Source organism: Mobula birostris, chromosome 9, assembly GCF_030028105.1.
Source record: "Mobula birostris isolate sMobBir1 chromosome 9, sMobBir1.hap1, whole genome shotgun sequence".
Classification (NCBI taxonomy): Eukaryota; Metazoa; Chordata; class Chondrichthyes; order Myliobatiformes; family Myliobatidae; genus Mobula; species Mobula birostris.
Window position 1 is genome coordinate 33,277,531 of NC_092378.1, and position 22,647 is coordinate 33,300,177.

At 39.3% G+C, this 22,647-nt stretch overlaps 2 protein-coding genes across 5 annotated transcripts in view; one reads left to right on the forward strand and one right to left on the reverse strand.

Annotated features, from left to right (window-relative positions):
• wnt5b (wingless-type MMTV integration site family, member 5b) overlaps positions 1-22,647 on the reverse strand; it is a 130,742-nt gene that overhangs the window by 74,780 nt on the left and 33,315 nt on the right. The gene's annotated exons all lie outside the window — the stretch shown is intronic.
• On the forward strand, positions 7,160-10,005 carry fbxl14b (F-box and leucine-rich repeat protein 14b). The gene has a single exon (XM_072269397.1). It carries the CDS (start codon positions 7,559-7,561, stop codon positions 8,759-8,761), a length of 1,203 nt encoding a protein of 400 aa, XP_072125498.1. The 5' UTR covers positions 7,160-7,558; the 3' UTR covers positions 8,762-10,005.

Consider the following 22,647-nt stretch of genomic DNA (forward strand, 5'->3'; position numbering starts at 1 on the left):
TATGATGGGTATAGATAGAGTGAATGCAAGCAGGCTTTTTCCACTGAGGCAAGGGGAGAAAAAAACCAGAGGACATGGGTTAAGGGTGAGGGGGGAAAAGTTTAAAGGGAACATTAGGGGGGGCTTCTTCACACAGAGAGTGGTGGGAGTATGGAATGAGCTGCCAGACGAGATGGTAAATGCAGGTTCCTTTTTAACATTTAAGAATAAATTGAACAGATATATGGATGGGAGGTGTATGGAGGGATATGGTCCGTGTGCAGGTCAGTGGGACTAGGCAGAAAATGGTTCGGCACAGCCAAGAAGGGCCAAAAGGCCTGTTTCTGTGCTGTAGTTTTTCTATGGTTTCTATGGTTTCTAAATAAACAAGTAAATCAATTACATATATTGAATAGATTTTTCAAAATGTGAAAAAACAGAAATACTGTATATTAAAAAAAAGTGAGGTAGTGTCCAAAGATTCAATGTCCATTTAGGAATCGGATGGCAGAGGGGAAGAATCTGTTCCTGAATCGCTGAGTGTGTGCTTCAGGCTTCTGTACGTCCTACCTGATGGTAACAGTGAGAAAAGAGCATGCCCTGGGTGATGGAGATCCTTAATAATGGATGCTGCATTTCTGAGACACCGCTCCCTAAAGATGTCCTGCGTACCTTGTAGGCTAGTACCCAAGATGGAGCTGACTAGACTTACAACCTTCTGCAGCTTCTTTCAATCCTGTGCAGTAGCCCCTCAGTAGACAGTGATGCAGCCTGTCAGAATGCTGTCCACGGTACAACTATATAGAAGTTTTTGAGTGTACTTTTTGACATGCCAAATCTCTTCAAATTCCTAATAAAGTATAGTCGCTGTCCTGCCTTCTTTATGACTACATCGATATGCTGGGATGAGGTTAGATCCTCAGAGATCTTGACACCCAGGAACTCGAAGCTGCTCACTCTCTCCACTTCTGATCCCTCTATGAGGATTGGTATGTGTTCCTTCGTCTTAACCTTCCCTTCGGATAAACACTGGGGGCATGCTACGTTGGTGGCAGAATATGTGGTGACATTTGCAGGCTGCCCACAAACACTCTCAGATTACGTTGGTGGATAATGCAAATGACACATTTCACTGTATGTTTCAATATACAGATGATTGATAAATAAATCTAATCTAAGCTCATCTAACATTATTCATTTGTGGCCTTGGTGGTAAGTTACACCTTTCTATACACAATAAAATCACATTTGACCCAATTTCAAACATGTCCACTGCTCAATACCCAGCAACAAAAACAGAATCTACTTTGGAGTGATAAATTAGGAACTCAGGCTGATTTTTTTTCAATGATCATTCCCTAAAGCCAAATGCACGTCAGTGCCCAATTACTTCTTGCAACACACACAAAATGCTGGAGGAACTCAGCAGGACAGGCAGCATTTATGGAACAGAGTAAACAGTTGATGTTTCGGGCTGAGACTCTTCATCAGGGCTGGAAAGAAGAAGAGACCAGAGCAAGAAGGTAAGGGGAGGTGAGGAAGATGTACAAGGGGGTAGGTGAGAGATGAAACCGGGAGAGGGCCAGGGGGTGAAGTAAAGAGGTGGGAAGAGGATTGGTGAAACAGATAAAGGGCTGGAGAAGGGGGAATCTGATAGGAAAGGATAAGACCATGTTATAGGAGCAGAATTAGGCCATTCAGCCCATCGAGTCTGATCTGCTATTCCATCATGGCTGATCCCGGATCCAACTCAAATCCCATACACTTGCCTCCTTGCCACATCCTTTGATGCCCTGACCAATCAGGAAACTATCAACTTCCACTTTAAAGATAACCAGGGGCTTGGCCTCCACCGCAGTCTGTGGCAGAGCATTCCACAGATTCACTACTTTCTGGCTAAAAAAATCCCTCCTTATCTCTGTCCTAAAAGGTCGCCCCCCCCCCCACCCCCAATTTTGAGGTTGTGCCCTTTAGTTCTGGATACCCTCACCAGAGGAAATATCCTCTCCCCATCCACCCTATCTAGTCCTTTCAACATTCGGTAGGTTTCAATGAGATCCTCCTGCATTCTTGGGAGAACTGGCCCAAAGTTGCCAAACGCTCCTCATATGTTAACTTCTTCATTCCCGGAATCATCCTCATGAACCTCCTCTGGACTCCCTCCAATGATAAACATCCTTTCTGAGATATGGGGCCCAAAACTGTTGATAATATTCCAAGTATGGCTTGACTAGTGTCTCATAAAGGCTCAGAATTATCTCTGCTTTTATATTCTATTCCCCTTGAAATAAATGCCAACATTGCATTTGTCTTCTTTACCACAGACACAACCTGTAAATTAACCTTTTGGGAGTCTTGCACAAGGACTCCCGAGACTCTCTGCACTTCTGATGTTTGAACCTTGCCCCCATTTTACCAAAGTGCATTATCATACATTTCTCAGCACTATATTCCATCTGCCATTTTTTTGCCCATTCTTCCAATTTGTCTAAGTTCTGCTGCAATCGCATTACTTCCTCAGCACTACCTACCGCTCCACCTATCTTTGTATCATCTGCAAACTTTGCCACAAAGCCATCAATTCCACTATCTAAATTATTGACAAATAATGTGAAAAGTAGTGGTCCCAATACTGACCCCTGAGGAACACCACTAGTCAGTGGCAGCCAACCAGAAAAGGGCCCCTTCATTCCCACTCACTACCTCCTGCCTGTCAGCCATTCTTCTATCCATGCCAGTAATTTTCCTGTAATGCCATGGTATTTTTTCTTGTTAAGCAGCTTATGAATGGCACCTTATCAAAAGCCTTCTGAAAATCCAAGTAAGTGACATCCACTTCCTCCCTTTGTCCACCCAGCTTGCTACTTCCTCGAAGAACTCTAACAGAGTTGTCAGGCAAGACTTCCCTTTACAGAAACCATACTGACTTTGACTTATTTTATCATTAGTCTCCAGGTAGGGAGGAGGAAGAGGAGGAGAGTGGAGCTGGCAAATCGAAGCAGGTAGGTGATAAATGGGGGGAGGCAAAAAAGAAGTGGAAGAGGGAGACTGGAGAGCCAAGGGGAGAATGAAGGTGGAGATAAGCAAGAAGATAAAGCTAGCAGTGCTGTAGTCTGATAAGAAAAGCGACAATGGAATCTGATTTACAAAGCACGTCCACTCTGTCTGCAGTGATCATCCAGAGTTCCCAGATACATGCTACTTATTTCCATTCCCCATTCCCACACCACCCTGCCCATCCTTGGCCTTTTCATATGGAAAGAGAGTGCAGGAGAAGTTACTAAAGTCTCCAGAATAAAGAATAAGACACAAAGTTTAGGATGAGATAGGAATTTAGGCAACATGTAGACAAAATTGAAAAGAAGGGAGGTGAATATAGGAATGAAGATGTTGCATTTAACTGCCGCAGTATACAAAATAAAGTAGACTATCATGTAGTGCAGTTAGAAATCGGAAGGTATGATATTGTGAAAATCTCAGAGCCATGGTTGAAAGATCACATCTGAGAACTTAATATCCAAGGATACACATTGTTTTGAAAAGATAGGCAGTAGGGCAGTGGGAGTGGGTGGTTTTGTTGGTTAGAAATGAAACCAAATCCTCAGAAAGATGTGACATAGGATCAGAGTTAAGAAACTGCAAGGGTAAAAAGACACTGATGGGTGTTATATACATGCCTCTGAATGGTAATGACCTGATGAGTGGTCTCAGCCCAAAATGTCAGCTGTTTATTCCCCTCCATAGATGCTGCCTGACTTGCTCAGTTCCTCCAGCATTTTCAGAGTGTTGCCAAGGATCTGCAGTCTCCTATGTCTCTATTTTAAAAGTGGCATTCAAGTACATATATTTTCAGAAAACATGGGTAAGTGTTTTACAGGGCTTCTGACAAAGATTAATGGGAATCAGGAATGTAGCTAGTAGAAACAGGCAGTCTTACAACATTTAAAAATTATCTAGACAAACACATGAATCACAGGAGCATGGGAAGTGAAGGACCAAGAGTGCTAGTAAATGAGATTAGTATAGATGAATACCAATGGTCAGCATGGACTTGGTTGGCCAAGGGGCATGTTTCACTGTTATATGACTCCATACACATTACATAACAACTACCAAAGAACAAAGAGCATTGCAACAGAGATGCCATGTTCAGATTCAGAGGATAAACCAGTTTGAGTGTTTCTGTCATAACCAGCGTGATAAATCAGCAGATACCCACCCAAATGTGCATTGATAGACATTTATGATTCATAAGGTTAGTATGTCCAAATGACTTAAAAATGGGATAAAAGTTACAAATATAACTACATGTTATCATTTAAAATGCATTGTTTTCAATATAAATTAATTTTATTAAGATGGTTCTGTTTTGTCACAAGTAAAACCTCATAGCTCCCTGACAGCTAGAAAGGTGTAATCACTATTGTTAAGTACTGTATATAGGTACTTATTGCATTCTTAAATACAAATTTCAAAAGCTACCTGGAAAATACTCTGTATTTACATAATCTTCCTTTAACTATTCTTCCAATTGCTCTTCAAGTCTTTTCCTCAATATGGGCAAATCAGATTTGGTTAATGTTTCCTCAAATGAGATTCAGAGGATAAACCAGTTTGAGAGTGCCTGTCATAACCAGAGTGAAAAATGAGCAGATACGCACCCATTGGCAGACATTCATAATTCATGATCCCTCCCCTAATACTCAAACAAGCCTGACCGTACTCATGGTATCCACATGAAAATTCTTTACTGTATACATTTCTAGAACATTGATCTATAACATAAGAAAATAGGAGCAGGTACAGGCAATTCAGCTCCTCAAGCCTGCCCTACCATTCAACATAATCACAGCTGGTCTATGCTGGCCTGAACTCCTCTTCTGTGCCAGTTCATTCCACATGACAAATCATTCCATATTTTTAAGGTGGAGAGAAATCAATATTTGATGTTTCAAATATTTATTTCTCTCCACCTTAAATATATTGAATGATCTGGTCTCCATCACCTCAGGACAAAGTCTGATGAAGATGGATTAATTTTTCTCCTCCCTGTGTATGGAATCAAGCAACATTAAAACAAACCAAGTTAATGGCAGATCACACAAAGCACCATATTTCCAGCTCAATTATAGGTGACTCAATGCAGTTTTACAGCTAATAAAGAAATATTTGCTACATTTTCTTCAAACTTCCAACAATGATTTGACCATAACTGTGAAGCCATTTTACATTATATATCATAAAAATGCTGCCAAATTTCCAAGTATTTCTAGAGAAAAAGTTTTTAAAAAACATTTTTTCATTTCCATTTTCATACTAAGAGCCTCTTTTTAAAGTTTCTAAGTTCGGCAAATTTCCCATCATTGTATATAACAGAAAAAACACTAAACTGTTTTGTCTATACAGATGAAAATTTTCAATACTCCGCTATTATTACAAATCCGAAAATCAGCACCTCTCTGCAATAGTGTCGAAAATAATGCTTCTTGCAAGTCATGGAAGTTGCAGCTATTGCCTGTGCAGGCCAACCGAAAGGGGGCAGTCTATTATTTGTTTCCATAGCAGAGAAACAACTTCAGAGGACAGAAATAATGAGGGGTGTTTTTTTTCTCTAACAGCCAACAACCAATATACAAACAGATGTGTCTCGCTTTCCCCCACAGCAGAGGAATTAAGGAGGAGCCGAATTGTATTCACTACATGAAAATAATATACTTGAATTTTGAAAAGTATTGTGAATATTTTTTCATTTAACTGATTACTATAACTTTATTCTTTTTTGGTAAACTACCAAGGTCTTTCTGACAAAATGCACATACGTTTAGACAGCAGAAATATAACATCTTATTATGTTATTTTCCTAACCAAAGCCTTGTATCACAATATACCCATTTTCTGGAATTATTTACTGGGCCCTTTGAGCAAAATGTGCATGGATGGGACTGACTGTTCTCCCAATTTTATTGTCACGGGCGTATATGGAACTAATTGACAAGAATGTGTTCGAAATGATTAGAGCACATGCATTATTCATCTTTGTAGATACATCACTTGTGTTTTAACTAACGCTTTGACGAAACGAAAATTCTCACTTCACACTGCTATCCCAACCTAAGGCCACTGGATACTGTCGCACATGCGCCCTGATATGCAATTCAATGGTTACAATCTCCTCCCCTGTCCATACCTTTAAAGGCCCCTTTCTAGCTTTTTTTAAAAAATTAACTCTTTGATGTTAGACAATCCTACTTTAGAACTGTTCGTCGCCACAAAGTGGCTGGTTTAACACCTTAATCACAACGTGTTTTCTTTATATTGATTCGTGTTATGGGAAGGTGGCGCCGTTCCTTCTAATGATAAAGAAGCCATTGTGTGATCTATGGTAATATTCACGTACATGATGCAAGTTTAAGAGAATATATAACATTATTTAATGGGGTATAAACCGCTATTAAATTAGAGTTGACATTTAAAAATGTAGTTTATCTAACTGGGTAAAGAAGGTTAATCAATTGCACCAAAATATTTTGTTTGCATCCTTCGTCATTTAAATCTAAGTTCTGTTTTAAAATCAGATCAAAACTGAGCAACCTCAATCCGTCTGCAGTTATATAAATCTATGCTTTTAAAATTAGACTTTCATTTGAAAAGTGAAAAGCAGAAAACTGTTGCCAGATCTCGGTGCATTATCTGTATTAAAATGTACTCTACGTGTTATTTTCTGTTATTTCATAAATGCAGACAAGTTCAAGGATGCAGATGCTTTCTAATTGCAGATTTTTTAATATCCTTCCTTTACTTGGGAATGGGATTGACTCTAATTGAGAGAAAATGACAGTTCTGTGCTTGTTCTTGACCCTGACGCTTTCCAAGCGGTGAAGTAACTGAGGGGTTAATGTAAAGTGAACCGAATTGTAAGAACTTGGTTACCTAGGGAACTATTCTTACGGTTCCATCCGAGCGAGACCAATGGCAACCCCAACCGGGGGGAGATGACACACCACACGCCGATTTCGCTCCCTAAACCCTACTTTTTCTCCACTGTGCATAAGTAGCTGGCGCGCACTCTCGGCCAGAAATGTTTCTAGGTAAACCATAAGGTTTGAGTTCTGGGAGTGCATTTCTTTTCTGTTTCTAATTTCCGGGGACACCCCCGCAATGGAGAATGTTGCGCGCCTGCCAAGTTGGTTTGAAAAGATCAGACAAAGGCCGCAGGAAGCCCTCCGGCTGCCGGGCGTGAGAGCTCCGATGGGGGCTGGGAGGGTAGCGGTAATTAAAAAAACACAGGTCGGCAGGCCCGCGGCTTTCTATCAGCGTACGATTCTCTCTGGCTTTCAAAGTGATGCGAGGCTAGGTGAAGGCGGACGGGCGGCCGGGGTCGGGCCGAGTTTGGGAGCCGGCCTTTTGTGATGCGCCGGGGCTGGGTGCTCGAATCCGACTGCGCAACCAGGCGGGTCACGTGACGCGGCCCCGGGATCGCGAGCGGATCGATTGGCGGAGGGAGGCAGCGAGAGCGAGCAGGGAGAAAGGAGCGAGGCCGGGGCCGGCGGCGGCGGCGGCGGGGGAGCAGCACGGAAACATGGAGACGCACATCTCGTGTCTCTTCCCCGAGATTCTGGCCATGATCTTCAGCTATCTGGACGTGCGGGACAAAGGGCGAGCGGCGCAAGTGTGCACGGCTTGGAGGGACGCTGCCTATCACAAATCCGTTTGGAGAGGGGTTGAAGCCAAGTTGCATTTGAGGAGAGCCAACCCTTCCCTTTTCCCCAGTCTGCAGGCGAGGGGCATCAGGAGGGTGCAGATTCTCAGCCTTCGGCGCAGCCTAAGCTATGTGATCCAAGGTATGCCCAACATTGAGAGCCTGAACCTGAGCGGCTGCTACAACTTGACGGACATCGGCCTGGGGCACGCGTTCGTGCAAGAGATCCCGTCCCTGAACGTACTGAACCTGAGCCTTTGCAAACAGATCACCGACAGTAGCCTAGGTAGGATCGCACAGTATCTCAAGAATCTGGAGGTGCTGGAGCTGGGCGGCTGCAGCAATATCACCAACACAGGCCTTCTGTTGATTGCCTGGGGCTTGCACAGACTCAAGAGCTTGAATTTGAGGAGCTGCCGGCATGTCTCGGATGTAGGAATCGGCCATTTGGCAGGCATGACTAGAAGCGCTGCGGAAGGCTGCTTAAACCTGGAATATCTGACTTTACAAGACTGTCAGAAACTCTCCGACCTCTCCTTAAAACACATCTCCAAGGGCCTGACCAAACTCAAGGTACTGAATTTGAGTTTCTGCGGTGGGATTTCAGACGCGGGTATGCTACATCTTTCACACATGACGAGTTTGTGGAGTCTCAACCTAAGGTCCTGTGATAACATCAGCGATACCGGCATTATGCATTTGGCCATGGGCAGCTTGAGACTGAGTGGGTTGGACGTTTCCTTCTGCGATAAGATAGGCGACCAGAGCCTGGCTTATATCGCGCAAGGCTTGTATCAGCTCAAATCGCTTTCCCTTTGCTCCTGCCACATAAGTGATGACGGCATCAACAAAATGGCCCGGCAGATGCACGAACTAAGGACCCTAAATATCGGTCAGTGTGTGCGGATTACAGACAAAGGACTGGAACTCATAGCTGACCATTTGACCCAGCTGACGGGCATTGATCTCTATGGCTGCACAAAAATCACCAAAAGGGGTTTGGAAAGAATAACGCAATTGCCCTGCCTTAAAGTTCTTAACCTGGGACTCTGGCAAATGACTGAAAGTGAAAAAGTGAGGTGAAATTGTTTTTTTTTCCCTTTAGGAACACTTGTGTCTCACCGCCATTACTGTCAAAACGAGAGTATTGTTTTTTTCTCCAAAAATTATGATTCTTAAATGACAGAAAACAAAACAAAAAAAAGTGATCGTTCTGTTGTAACTCGCAAGATTTATTTCCACACTGTGCTATTGAAAAAGTTGCAGTATTCCCACCCTTCAGCAGTTTTCATAACAACAAAAAAAAGTAATTCTGACATTGGTCACAGTTGTTTCTGGAAATTGGTTCATACTTTGTTTCGTAGATGGTATGCATATTGCTGATAGACACATTCAAGGCTACCTCGTTTTTTTTGTGTGCCCTGAAATTGAGGAGTTGCACAGTAATACCTGTGCCTAGAGCAACGTTACCCTTCCTTGCTGGTTAGTCTACAGCGTTACTACCCTTTTTGGACAAAAAAAAATATATATACTAACTATTCAAAGAAAATAAGTTGGCTGGAAAATTACAAGAAATCATGAAGCACACGAGGCAGGTTTTTGAGGTCTTAGCTGCACCCAAGTCAGAATCGCGAACTATAGTTTTATGCAGAGGAAAAGTACTGAATCTGGAACCTAGACGGCTTGTTCTGGCAGCTGTGCAGGTTTTTTTTTGGTCGACATTTACGCCAGTTTTTTGGGGGGGGGTGGGGAGGAGACTTATTCCCCTTTTTTCTGAAATTACGAAAGCCTATTCTACCTTAAATAGGGGGAGCTCGTCAAGTGAAGACTCATCGATTCCCGAGGACCGATTGCCTGTAAAAGGGCCATGACGCAGAGACAGGCAGTTGCTGAAGGAAAAAGAGAGGAAAAAAAAATATCCTGCTGATCAACCTATATTTGAATTGTACTGTATGTGAATTTGTAAATGATACTTAAACGTTTTATATTCTTACAGTAAACGTTAAAAAGCTGATATTTATATAATAAAGACGGGAAAATATGAAGTATGTTTTGGAAAAAAAAGTCAAGTGTCAGTGCCCATTGTGTGATCATTTTGAAAAGTACGGTGGTAGATGTGGGCCAATGGCGTCCTGTCAGGGACGAGATGCGGCTTTGTGGAGCGCAGCGCTGATCAGGTTTCCAATTCACCCGGATGGGCTTGCTCTGTACATTTTAGACACCGTATGCTGCGACTTTCCAGATGATTTTTTATATATATATACATATATATTGAAAGGGGGAAGCGGTAGCAGCAGGGAAGTTAATGGGCAGGGCAAGCCTGGCTCTGGCGCTGCATTGTTGGGTAAAGTTAAAAAGCTACAGTGCTCGCCTTTTCTGCCTGCCCACTCATGCATACCAAATAACTTAGTGTGCGGCTCCCCGAGGGTTCTCCGCCCGCTTGCCTGCCCATGCTGGGTTTTTTTAAAGCATTCCTACCCAGTTCCGAGTGCGCTTAATCAACTTTTTTTAAAAAGCAGAAAGGAACAAGGTTACTCCTAAATTGACTAGGCCTTAAAATTTAACAAAATTTAAAAGCGTACACGGGAAATCAGTTTTCCAAATTGCAATGGATACGTGATTTTTAGAAATAAGTATTTACAAATATCAAAATCGTACTGCTTTTTTTTAAACTGTAGAATACTTTGCGATGATCTAATAGATCAGAATTTTGGTTCCAACAGGCATTTTAATATTGTGAAATAACTTGATGATTGAATCTGGCCGGGGTGGGGGGGGGGGGGGTTGGTTGGAGAAGGAAGAGAATTTTACTCGCACAAACCCCTGCCCGCCCCCAAAGGCTGGAATTTTCCAGCCACCATTTTAATAAATACTCCTGCAATTTTTTTTGAGATGGGCCATGGCTGCAGGATGCAAAAGATATATTTATGGTATATATAATAACATAAGTCATCAGGTAATTGATTAAATCAGTTACAATGATTAAATAAGTCACCAGGTAAAATGATTAAATATTCTGTGAGCTGCTAAAATGTGTCCTACCCTATTCTATCATGCTGTTATATTTTTTAGTATAAAAAACTGGCAATCCAGTTGGAACTAAATGTCATATATTAACTTTATTTGACCCAAAACTCACCTCAAAAATGCTTAAAATGTTAGAGCTTTAGTCAAGCCTTTCAAATTTAGGACAACATGAAGTTGTCTGAAATGGAGAATTAAGAAGATTTTTGAAATGAGAGTAAATGGCAGAAGAGACAAATGAATGTCAGTACTCTTAAGACATTGTGTACTGCAAATCTAAAATAACTTAGTATTGATCATCCGCAGTAGGCAATATCTGAATAGGCTGAACAGGATATTTGAATTTGAAGAAAGCAAAAATTGAGAGAGGAGAATATATGGCCTACTGTTGTCTTGCATATTCACCTAGCTCTCATGTGAGCTATTATTCCCAATAGTTTAATTGTCATTTTTATATCTTAACACCATTTCAACTATATGGCTAGTTTGTGGCCTTTAGGGAAAATAAGGTATCATCTTTATCTGATCTGTCCAATCCTATATGTGTCTAGACTCATCAGTGTAAAGATTAGCTTTATTTGTCAGGTGCATCGAAATATACAGTGAAGTGTGTTTGTTTGCATCATATCAGTGAGGATTTGCAGGGTAGCCTGCAAGTGTCGCCTAGCTTCCAACAGCAGCATAGCATGCCTACGACTCACTAACCCTAATGGTACGAATTTGGAACATGGGATCACCCCGGCACCTGGAGGAACCCCAGGCAGTCATGGGGACAGCTCCTTACAGTCAGAGGAGGGAAATGAACCCCGATCTTACAGCTGGTGCTATGAAGCTTTGCGTTAACTGCTACGCTATAATGCTGCCCCGGTCACCTACGCCAAAATAGTGGAATGGGATTGATAAAGTTGCTCTAAAAACCAACATTGAATCAATGGACCCCTGTTCTGTTGTAAGAAAGACCAGAAATTTTTTTTACATTTATAAGATCGTGCATTTTAGCGGGAGTGAGGACAATTACTTGTAATGCTGAAATCAAATTGAGAAGGTGTGTGCATTAATTATCCAGTGAAATTACCCTGGACATGCCATTAATTACTCCAAAACATGTATCATCACTTCTCCCATTTTTAAAAATTAATATTGAAATATATTTTAGCATCCTAGTCATAAAGATACAGGAATAGAAATGCTAGTGATGTTCAGAGCCCGTAAGCAAACAAGCCAACTGATTCAACTGGGATTTTTAGAACTTGTATTTAAAATTCACCAATACCAAATCTGCCATCATATCTAATTCAAGCACTTGTGAAACTGATCTCAATTAATTTTGTATTTTGCAGTAAACATTGAAAAACATCCCTTGCAAAAGGGAAGAAAATGGTTGACATTTCTATGCACAAGGCTGAGGATCAGCTAGGAAAGTTCATTTATGCTCATGGCAGGCTTAAGTCCGTGCGAAGAGGCAGAATCATTTGAAATTGACATCCTTTAGTTCCTTACTCCTTAAAAAAATAAACAAATTGTGCAATCTGATCCATTGCTAATAATTATTTCTGCTAAATTGCCATTTCCTATTGAAAAATTTAATGTGCTTTTTGAACATGTCCATTAACACCAAAAATGTGTCAAGGCATCTTGCAACCACTACAGGTCATCATTGAGATTAAAAGGGCAATGTGGCATGGCAATGAACGGATTTTGGTATTTACTGCTATCCATAAACTGCCTTACAGAGGGGTTTCATGTCTGTCAATTTTCATTATCCAAAGATGGATACAGAGAAAGCAAGAAGTTACTGGATGAGCCACTGCTCGCTAATCATAGATGATAGCTGTGTTCAGTTTAGTAATTCATACCTAACTGTACCCCATCCAAACTGATGGGACTGTAGTGGTATTCATGTAAAGATGTCACCCCAATTTAAAACAATTCAGTGCATAATATGACCATTGAAATATAACCAAGTCAATTTTGTCACATTATCAATTTTCTGTGTATATTGTAATAAAGCCAGCAAAATGCCCCCATTTTAACCTGATGATATTAAAAGTACAGTATCAGTATTTTAAGATATGAATTCTGAAGTTAATACATACAACTCATTCTTTAATTGACAATATTGCATTCCATGATGCTGGGAGTAAACCTGATCATAACAGTAATGTTTGGGTGTACTGTTACATTAGTTGAGATATTACCTATAAAATTACAGATTGGTCATAACATGGGAGGAAGCCATTTGGTTTGTTGAGTTTGTACCAGCTCCATATAAAAAAAACAATCCAGTTGGACCCACTTCCCTGTTCTCTCTTCATTGCTCTGCATAAAACATCTGATAAAAACATCTATGAACATTCAGAACTGAATCTGCCCCCATCAGTATTGCTAATGTCTTACAGCTCAGGCAACCTGAGTTTAATCCTGATCTTGCAATGCCTCCTGTGTGGAGTCTATACATTCTCTCAGTGGTAAGAGTTAATAGGCATGAGAGAAAGAATAGAGTACAAGGATATAAATAGTAAAATGGGATTGATAAGGTTGATCTAAAAACTGACATGGAATCAATGGATGCCTGTTATAAAAAAATTAGAATTTTTTTTACATTTACAAGATCGTGCATTTTAGAGGGTGTGAGGACAATTACTTGTAATGCTGAGATCAAATTGAGGCGTGTGCATTAATTATCCAGTGAAATTGCCCTGGCCAGAGGACATGTGGTTAATTACTCCAAAACATGCATTGTCACTTTTCCCATTTTTAATAATTAATATTGAAAAATATTATAGCATCCTAGTCATAAAGATCTCAGTTTTTTAAAAAAAATGAGATTAATTTTTATCAATTGTCACTGATCTCATGATTTGAAAACTGAATTGATGGTTAATATGAAATGGTGGGAAAAATCATTCTGTTGTTTGTAGAAGTAAGCTTTTATGTAACCCTGCTGAAAAGTCAACAATTTTTAATATTAAGAGGGCATGATTTTCCAAGACATCAAAAAATGTTGATTCAAGCACTAATTTGGCAGAGCTTTCAATTGTTTTCATGCCTGCTCTAATTAGAGAGATTGCCAATTGCCTGGCTGCCATGTTTTTTTTTCCCAAGGATTCCTATCACCTTAGTGGAGCAAATGCTAACCATTCATCAGAAAGTTAACCAGCTAAATAAACTTCCATATTCTTTATTGAACCAAGAAATTTGAATATTGTTCATTTTATTTAAATATTTTCAATAGGCTGATTGGAGGAATAGAAGGTTATAGCTAAATATGGCAGCAGAATATTTTTGTTTATGATAGAAAAGCATAATGCTGGAGATGTAGAAAATCTGAAACTGCCCTGTAAGTCAGGCAGTACCTTGGGAAAGAGAAACTTAGTCTATCAGGTCATCAGAGTACAAAGGTTATCAACCTGAACCATTAAATCCTTTACTCTCCTGGTCTAAGGTGTACACAATTTTATGTTTTTATTCTTTGTTGTATAGTATGATAGGAATTTTGAACCACTGGCTCTGAAAGCCAAAAATAACAATTTTTAAAAAGAATATAATTTTCAAACATACAGGGAGGATATTTCCTAATAATTTGTAATGCAGGCAAGGCAGAGTCTGGTGTTCTTGTACACATATCACATTGGTGTGAGATCCTGAAGGAATTCAGCTCAGAAGGAACAGTGTCAGGGGCCCCCATTTGATAGTTGAAGTGAGAAACAAAGTGGTTAACCAAAAAAAAAATGGTGAGGAAGGAGAAATGGAGTAAAAATTAGTAGCTTCACAATCTAGTATTTTTATATTTGTGGGTTTTATTAACACATTATAGCAACATGGTTGTGAAGGTCACAGAAATTCGCCCTTTCAGAGTTCACAAGTCAATACCCAAATCTCTGGGATGCAGAGTAAAATCCGCTCCCTCAGATTGTGTGAAAAAATGAAAATAAATGAACACAATCCTTTTTCAAGCCATGATACGTGCCACGTGCAGAAGTGATGTTGCTTTGTGCCATGGAAAATTATGACATAGGCCATTTTGTAAGAATTGAATCCTTAGCCACCCTGTTTCACAGGTCACCTTTCCTAATGGAAGTTAGCGAATAGGCATGGGCAAGTTCATAGTTCAAATAGCTATAAAGAGAATAAATTATCAGGTGAAATATAAATATCTGGTAAACCATCCCCTTTTCACAGTATTGGGCTGTATTTAATTATCAGTAAAGGTTGTTACAACATTCTGTGGACCATAGTTCAGATGTAACAAATTCTCTACTGAATGGTTATTTCATGATCAGTGAATCAAAGTACAGTGCTAGCATCACACATCCTGCAACTAAGTAGGGTGTGCCAACTATAAAACATAGATCAAAGAAGCATTTTCAGTAATTGAGATGTTACCAAAGTGAGTCAGTAACCTGATATCACAAGATTACCAAGATAGCTTGGGAGAGAAAAGAATTGGCTGCTGGGTTAACTGAGTAAGTGGGAAGCATACAAGAAGCCTGTCTAGTGACATCAGAGATTAGATACTTAAATGATTCAGAAATTCACAATTGTAACAAAAAAGTAAACATGATTTTAAGCATATTTCTACATTTGTAGTAAAATTACTGAAATTAAAATATAACCCTTGAAGCTTATCTGAAGTCAGCAATAGAAAACAATTAAGTGGAAATACCCAATTTGAATCATTTAATTTGTGACATTAGTATATTATGTTTGATATGCCTTTATTGTAAATGACAGTAAATTTGAGAGGGAAAAAAATCAGTATTTGAATAGCATAGACTGACATTTAAACGGGGGTGTCGCCCCAAACTCCATTCTTTTGCTCTTGAGTTCTCTACCTTCGAAACTGAACGAAACTGTTTACAGCCTTGGTGCGACATCTAGCTATGTAGCTATGGACCATTTACCAAGTGATCAATTAGACTGCAGATTCTAGAATCTGGAATAACAATCTGTTAAAAGGAACTCAGCGGTTTCAACAGCATCTGTGGAAGGAAAGAAACCAAGGAATTGCAGATGTTTTGGGTCAAAGCTTTGCAGCAGTGCCCTGGGACCTGCTGCAGGATTTTACAAGATGCTGCTGGACCTACTGAGGTCCTCTAGTAGATTGTTGATCAGTAAAACCATCTATTCCTACCTCTGCAACATTCATGAATCTGTTGCCATTTTAACCCTCATCCATGCCTTTGTGATCTCTTGATGTATTTCACACAGTGTTGACCTTGCCAATTTCATCCCTGTATGTTTGAAATCACTTAAAGCATTACTGTCCGTATTTTCACTTCTACTGAGTACCCTATAATGTGTAGCTGTTGCCTTAGTTGGTTTTGGGTTGAGCAGTGCCTATTAAAATTTTTGTACTGGGTCCATGTTTTCAAATCAATGGCTGTAATCTCCCTCTATTCCACAGCCCTTTGAGAAATCTGCATTTCCCTAATTCTGGCCTCTTGATTATTCCTGAATTTAACCACATACTGACATATGTGCTTCAGCTGCCAAGATTTTAAGATCTGGAATTCCCTCCACTAACCTCTTTGACATTCTTATTTAAGATATTGCTTGTAATCTCCTTTTTGCAAGCTTTTGGCCAACTACCATAATGACCCCTTCTGTGGCTTTGCATCAGATTTTATCTGATAACATTTATGTGAAATGGCTTGGAACACATTGCTTTGTTAGAAATGCTGTATAAAATTGTTTTTGAATAGGAAGTGAGGTCACAGTAAAATTCAGTTTAAGTAAAGTTATAATCCTGGGTTAACCACAGGGAACAAATTAGAGATCAAGTAACCAGTTTTCTTATACCTAAATCTTGCAGGAATATTGGCAGCTGATTTTCTTCATGTTTTCATGTTCATATGTTATTGACACAAATGCACTTGCAGTAGGAACTAAATTTATTATACATTACATTATATTTCCTCTTTTTGTGTAAGGCCCAAACTCAGTGTGATCACATAGTTGTTAAAGAACACAGTTAATGGTGAGTGAATTAACTCCCTTCTGCTCTGAAGGGAGCTCTCCTTTGGTGGGAAATGGTCCCACGGTGAGAAGCAGCAATCAAATTTCTCATACTAGGGTCAGTGAGTTATTTAACCATGCATAACCACTAAGTTTGAATCTAATATTAACTTGTGCACTTTCCAGCAGGGTTCACTGCAGGGAGATGATGAACAGGACACCTGACTACACCTCACATGACTGTCCGTCAACTCTCCAAATGCCCTGGAATGCAATTGATGCATTTCATTGAAATTAATTAAGTTGAGAGGGAATCGTCGAGTTTATTCATGTTTAGTGTGGTAGCTCAACAGGTGTTGCATTTATCCACAGCAATTTCAGGAAAGTTGCTTCCATTGACTTAGGTTAACAAAGTCATTGCATATTCACTTTGAAAGAATGCACATTCTTTTAATTAGTTTCTGATGTCCTTTTGGTGTAATCACAGCAGATCACAGCCACATTTAAAGGTGGTTGTAAAATTCCAATTATTTCTGTTGAAATCCAAGCCATTGAGGTGATACAAACCACTGTATTTATTCATCAAGATATAGATTAAGCATGCCCATTCTGTTTATGGTGTAAGGTTATTTTATACTGTTTCATGTAAGTGACATATTTCTTCTCAGGATTCACACTGAAGGTTGAAAGGAGACAGTGAAAAATGGGGATAGTTGCAGGAATCTGTGCAGCTCCCCCTAAAGTTTATGTTGGCATTCTCAAATCTGGCATCACAATTAGGCTTAGGAGGAAGGGGAAAATAGCATGGCTCCATTTACAGACAGCACTGACTTGATAAGCATAATATATAATAATTTATCCTGGTGAATGAAAAGTTGTATTTTCCCATTGATCTATGGAAATTGAGTACTGGAAACCTATTTGATTTTAATGGTTCCTTTTTAAAATCAAAGACACTGAAGACTTAACTGCACAAAATGAGTGTAAAACCTCAACTAGTGAAGTTTTATCAGTGCTTGGAGTCTGCATTATGCATGTCTTTTGCCATTCTCTAGCTTTCTCAGAAGAAAGGGAATAGTGCTGAATCCCAGTACTAATATTTGACAGCTGGGAGTGTCAAGGAACCAGAAATGTATAGGCATACAAAACAAGTCAAGCCTGAAGGGAACAAAAGGAGACATATGGAGAGGGAGGATCAAATACAAGTGTAGAGAGGAAGTCCAGACAGAAACATTCATGGCTCTGGATATAAAAGACATGAATCCAAGGTATCATATAAATAATTTGGTCTATAAATTTTATAGTTGGAATACTAATTTTATCTTTGAAACTAATTAATTATTAATGAAGAAAATAAAAGGTTCAAACATGACCATGTATTACAGCAGCCAGTGTGATACTTAAATTTCACGTTTTGAATGCAGGATTGAAGTTTGAGTTGCTATGCTTTTCATAATGCATTGGAAATAAACACCACAGCAGTATTATGTCTGAACATGCAGAATGGTTAAGCAGGAAAAGACTAGCTGCTTCATCAAGTGTGTGTGACTTCATGGACGCAGAATCTTTATCATTACACACTTTACCCCACCTTCACCTTACGTTCACTTCTGGAATCGTAATTTTTTGGACATTTTAAAATTTCAGAACGAATGAGGGAAGATTTGCTACAAAAAAAGTTATCATTTAATCTACTCAAGATTGAAACTAAATGTTACCTATGAAAATTCTTACCTTTTATATGGTCCTGTCTCTATTCCAGTCAGCAACTAGTCCAGGTTCCTCTTGAAGACAGGCAAGAAATTGTGACCAACCACACCAGATAAGACTGTCCTCCAGAAATTCTTAATTCTGTAGGAAATACTTCAATATGTTGTCTAACACCGGCCTATATTTATTTATACTTAGTTTAATCTATATTCTGCTCCTCCCAAATGTCTATTAAACTGGAATAGAAACAAACTAGGAACTCTATCCAGCCCTTTAATTATTTTATAGGCTCTCTTGTATCATTTCTAAGTCTATGCTGCTCAGAAGTAAATAAGACAAGGTCCTTGATCCTATCTGTGTATTGGTTTAACTATGAATCATTCTAATGGTTCTGCATTAGAATTTTCTTTCTTGAATCTCAAGAAACCTGTGATCAATAAAACCGAGATCTTTTTCTCTCCCAGCCTCCTGCAGTAATATTCTTTGGATATATATTAATGCCACGTTGGTTCTGTCACCATATATGATAATCATTTTATATCCATATCAAATACCTATTTAGTTCTACTTTGATAAGGTAATCATTCAGGATGACACAGTGCATTCTGAAGGGCACATGATATCTAATGACATTGGAGTTACATCTGTTTGATCTCTCCATAGCTTTTGCTATGATTGAAAAAAACTGTCCTTTCTGCAGATTTGTACTACTGTTCTTAAACTGTTACATATCTCCACGTTCCAACTTAGTGGAGTTCTTGGAGGTAAAACCAGAGTGGGTTTGCACAATTACTGGGTGATCTGGAGAAACAGTTTCACAAAATAAAGGGGATAGATTAAAAATGAGGTGATGAAAACATCACAAATCTTAATTAGCTTTTGACTGGATAGAAGTAGCATTTCAGCCATTGCTTTGCTGCAATCTGATCATTGGGTGGCAGATGCAGACAAATAAAAGAGGTAAAGTCACCTGAAATGTCGACTGTACCTCTTCCTAGAGATGCTGCCTGGCCTGCTGCGTTCACCAGCAACTTTGATGTGTGTTGCTTGAATTTCCAGCGTCTGCAGAATTCCTCGTGTTTGCGTTTTTAGATAAAAGTAACCAGTTTGATTCTTGGGATGTAGGTTTGTTGTACAAAGAGATATTGAACAAACAAGGCATATACTGCCTCAAAGTTAGAAGTATAAAAGGTGCTTCTATTCAAATGTACAAAATTCTTATAGACATGTGAGATGTGAAATTGATGTTTCCCCTGGTTAGAATGTCAGGAACCGGGAACACAATCTTAAAGTAAAGGCTTGGACATTCAGGACCAAGTGGATGAAAAATTTCTTTAACCAAAAGTAGTGGTAATTTAGAATTCTCTACCCAAGAGAGTTGTGAAGGCTAGGTCAGTGAATATATTCAGGGCAGAGATAAATAGATTTTAGATTTTTAAGTATTAAAGGATTCAAGAAATAGAAGATTAGTGTATGGAAGTGGTGCTGAAGAGAATGATTAGCCCTGATCTTACTGAATGAAAGAACAGGTATTAAGGGCTGAATGGCCTACTTGTGTTCTATTTCTTATAGTAATCCACAAACTAATACTAACTAGTCTAAAATACGTCCTCCCTTTATGTAGACAAGTAGCGGCTGACCAGTGGCACATCTCCAGAATCAGAAAAGCGAATGAAATTGAGCTTTTTTCCCCACATCATGGATGAAGGACATACTTGAGACAACATAAGCCTGTCTTCATGGCCTACAATAATCCAAGCCTGCCCATAATTATTAAATATGATTATTGTGCTGTGTCCCTTCATAGGCTTTATTTGCTCATTAAACTTCCTACAATAAATATCAGTTTGTGGCCAAATTTGATAGGAGCTTTGTTGTGTGTTCTCTAACAAATTTATCAGCTGTTAATCTGTCAGGAGGTGCACTTTCCACCAGAAAGTGCTTGACTGCTATTTCTTAAGTTTTTCTTGTATTGGCTTGTGATTGGTTCAAAGTAAATTTATTATCAAAGTACATATTAAGGCATCTGTTAGTCTTAAAATCTTCACTCTCCAGGGCACAGGCTTGGGCAAGGAAGTATGGAAGACCAGCAGTTGCCCATGCTGCAAGTCTCCCCTCTCCACGACACCAATGTTGTCCAAGGGAAGGGCATTAGGACCCATACAGCTTGGCACTAGTGTCGTCACAGAGCAATGTGTGATTAAGTGCCTTGCTCAAGGACACAACACATTGCTTTGGCTGGGGCTCGAACTCACGACCTTCAGGTAGCTAGTCCAATGCCTTAACCACTTGGCCACGTGCCCACACAAAGTACATATATGCTACCACATATTATCTTGAGATTCATTTTCTTGCAGGCATTTATGGGGAAAAAGAAATAAACAGAATTTTACACGAACAGATAAAGACTGACAAATACCAATCTGCAAAAGAAGACAAACTGTGCAAATAAAATTAATACTGTGAACATAAGTTGTAAAGAGTGCTTGAAAGTGGGTCTATAGGCAGTAGAATCAGTTCAGAGTAGTGGCGAATTAAGTTATCCACACTGGCTCAAGAGCCTGATTGGTATTGCAGTCTGTACGGTGTACACAGTCCTAAGGCTGGAGATATTCTAAATATTCAGACGCAAGGACTGTTCGCAAACTGTTGTAATCTGGTAGCAGTAAATCCTTAAACTGTTCCCAAAGTCACTTCAGACCTCATTGGATGTGAGAGAAGGTTTCTAAATAAAGCAAATGAACGCATTCATTTAGAAATCTTCAGCACAAAAATGGTCATCTCATATTCTTGTGAAAGTTGACTTCAAAAACCATTAACTGCTGCTATCATCACTGGCCTCCCTTCCTTCCACAGCTCCTAACCTCCAACCTACACTACTAAAAAAAATTACCTACACAGTTCTGCTGTGATTAATTGTCACCTTTGGAAACTGAACCACTCCAACATATTACTCAGCAAGGTACAAGGTAGGGAAATTCAATTATTATATTACAGCCCATCTCCTCTATGGGCAGATGCATGGTGTACATTCTCTGCCCCATAAAGCTACCATCCACCCCAAATGCAGTTTGTAAAATCTATTCTAGAATACCTAGTGTTGAGCAACTAATCAACCCACAGAGATGAGTGAGAAGTGAAAAAGTTAACAGGACAATACAGATTCGTTCAGAAACAGTAAATTATTTTCACTGCTTGCTATATTAATAATTAATCAGTGAAATCATCACAGACTTGAAGGGAGGATGTTAATTATAAGTAATGTAAAGTTTTAAGAACATGGCATAGGAAATTACCATGTGAAATGGCAGTGGTAGCAGTGTCCATAGTAACTTGGACCAGAAGCAGATAACCATTTAAAACAGAAGAAAATAAAAGATAATGGAGGATGCCTAGAAGGGTTGTTCTTTGACATCTCTGTACCCACTACTCTAACCTTCTGTAATATGCTACTTCAATATGGTCTTTACTGTATAAATCTTACACCAAAATGGAAATTCACAAAACAGTTAATGAGATCAGCTTGGGGTTGTTTTGTGATTCACAGGATATCAGGCTTTCATTCTATAGTCATATGTCTCCCTTCTCGGAAGGAAACAGAAATTGTACATTAAAGCAACATATTAAGTGTGGACATAGCTCCTAATGTGGATAATTAAAATAAATACCAAGTCACTACTAAATAAAAACACTGAATTTGGTTTTCCCAGTCTTGTTATTCTTTGTTGCTAGGATACACGGCTTAATCTTTTTGGTATTGGGTGTTGTTTCTATTTGGGTTTGCTGTTGTTCGGCTGGTTTTAGTTCTGGTTTGCTGTTCCACTGATGTTTGCTTTTGACTTCCCTCCTAATCTGCCCTATTGTGTTGTTTGTAGACTATGGACTGGCTTGACTGAGTCTCTTTTGTCTTATGTAGTGTATAACCCAGAGCTCAATTCTTTTTACAAATGGTAGCTCTACTGTCTTTCTGTAAAAATATCTTCAGTGTCTATTTGCTCTTTCATTTTTACTAGCATTCATTCCTTTTCCTCTTCACATAAAATAATTCTATTTCTTATTTTCAAAATTTATCATATTTTTGGTACAATTTTTTAGAGTTAGTGACAATTCAAGAGCTAGTGACGTAACTGAACTCTTACTGTAACAACTACTCTTGGAAACACCTGGAGTTGAAAGGCACTCTGGATGCCAGGCATGTAGGTGAGCCCACATCTCAATGATTCTTACCCATGGACAAATAAAACCTGCAAGTTAACTGCGAAGAAATTTGAAGAAAA

Coding starts and splice junctions, on each gene's coding strand:
- fbxl14b (XM_072269397.1), top strand. CDS start 7,559: ATGGAGACGCACATCTCGTGTCTCTTCCCCGAGATTCTGGCCATGATC.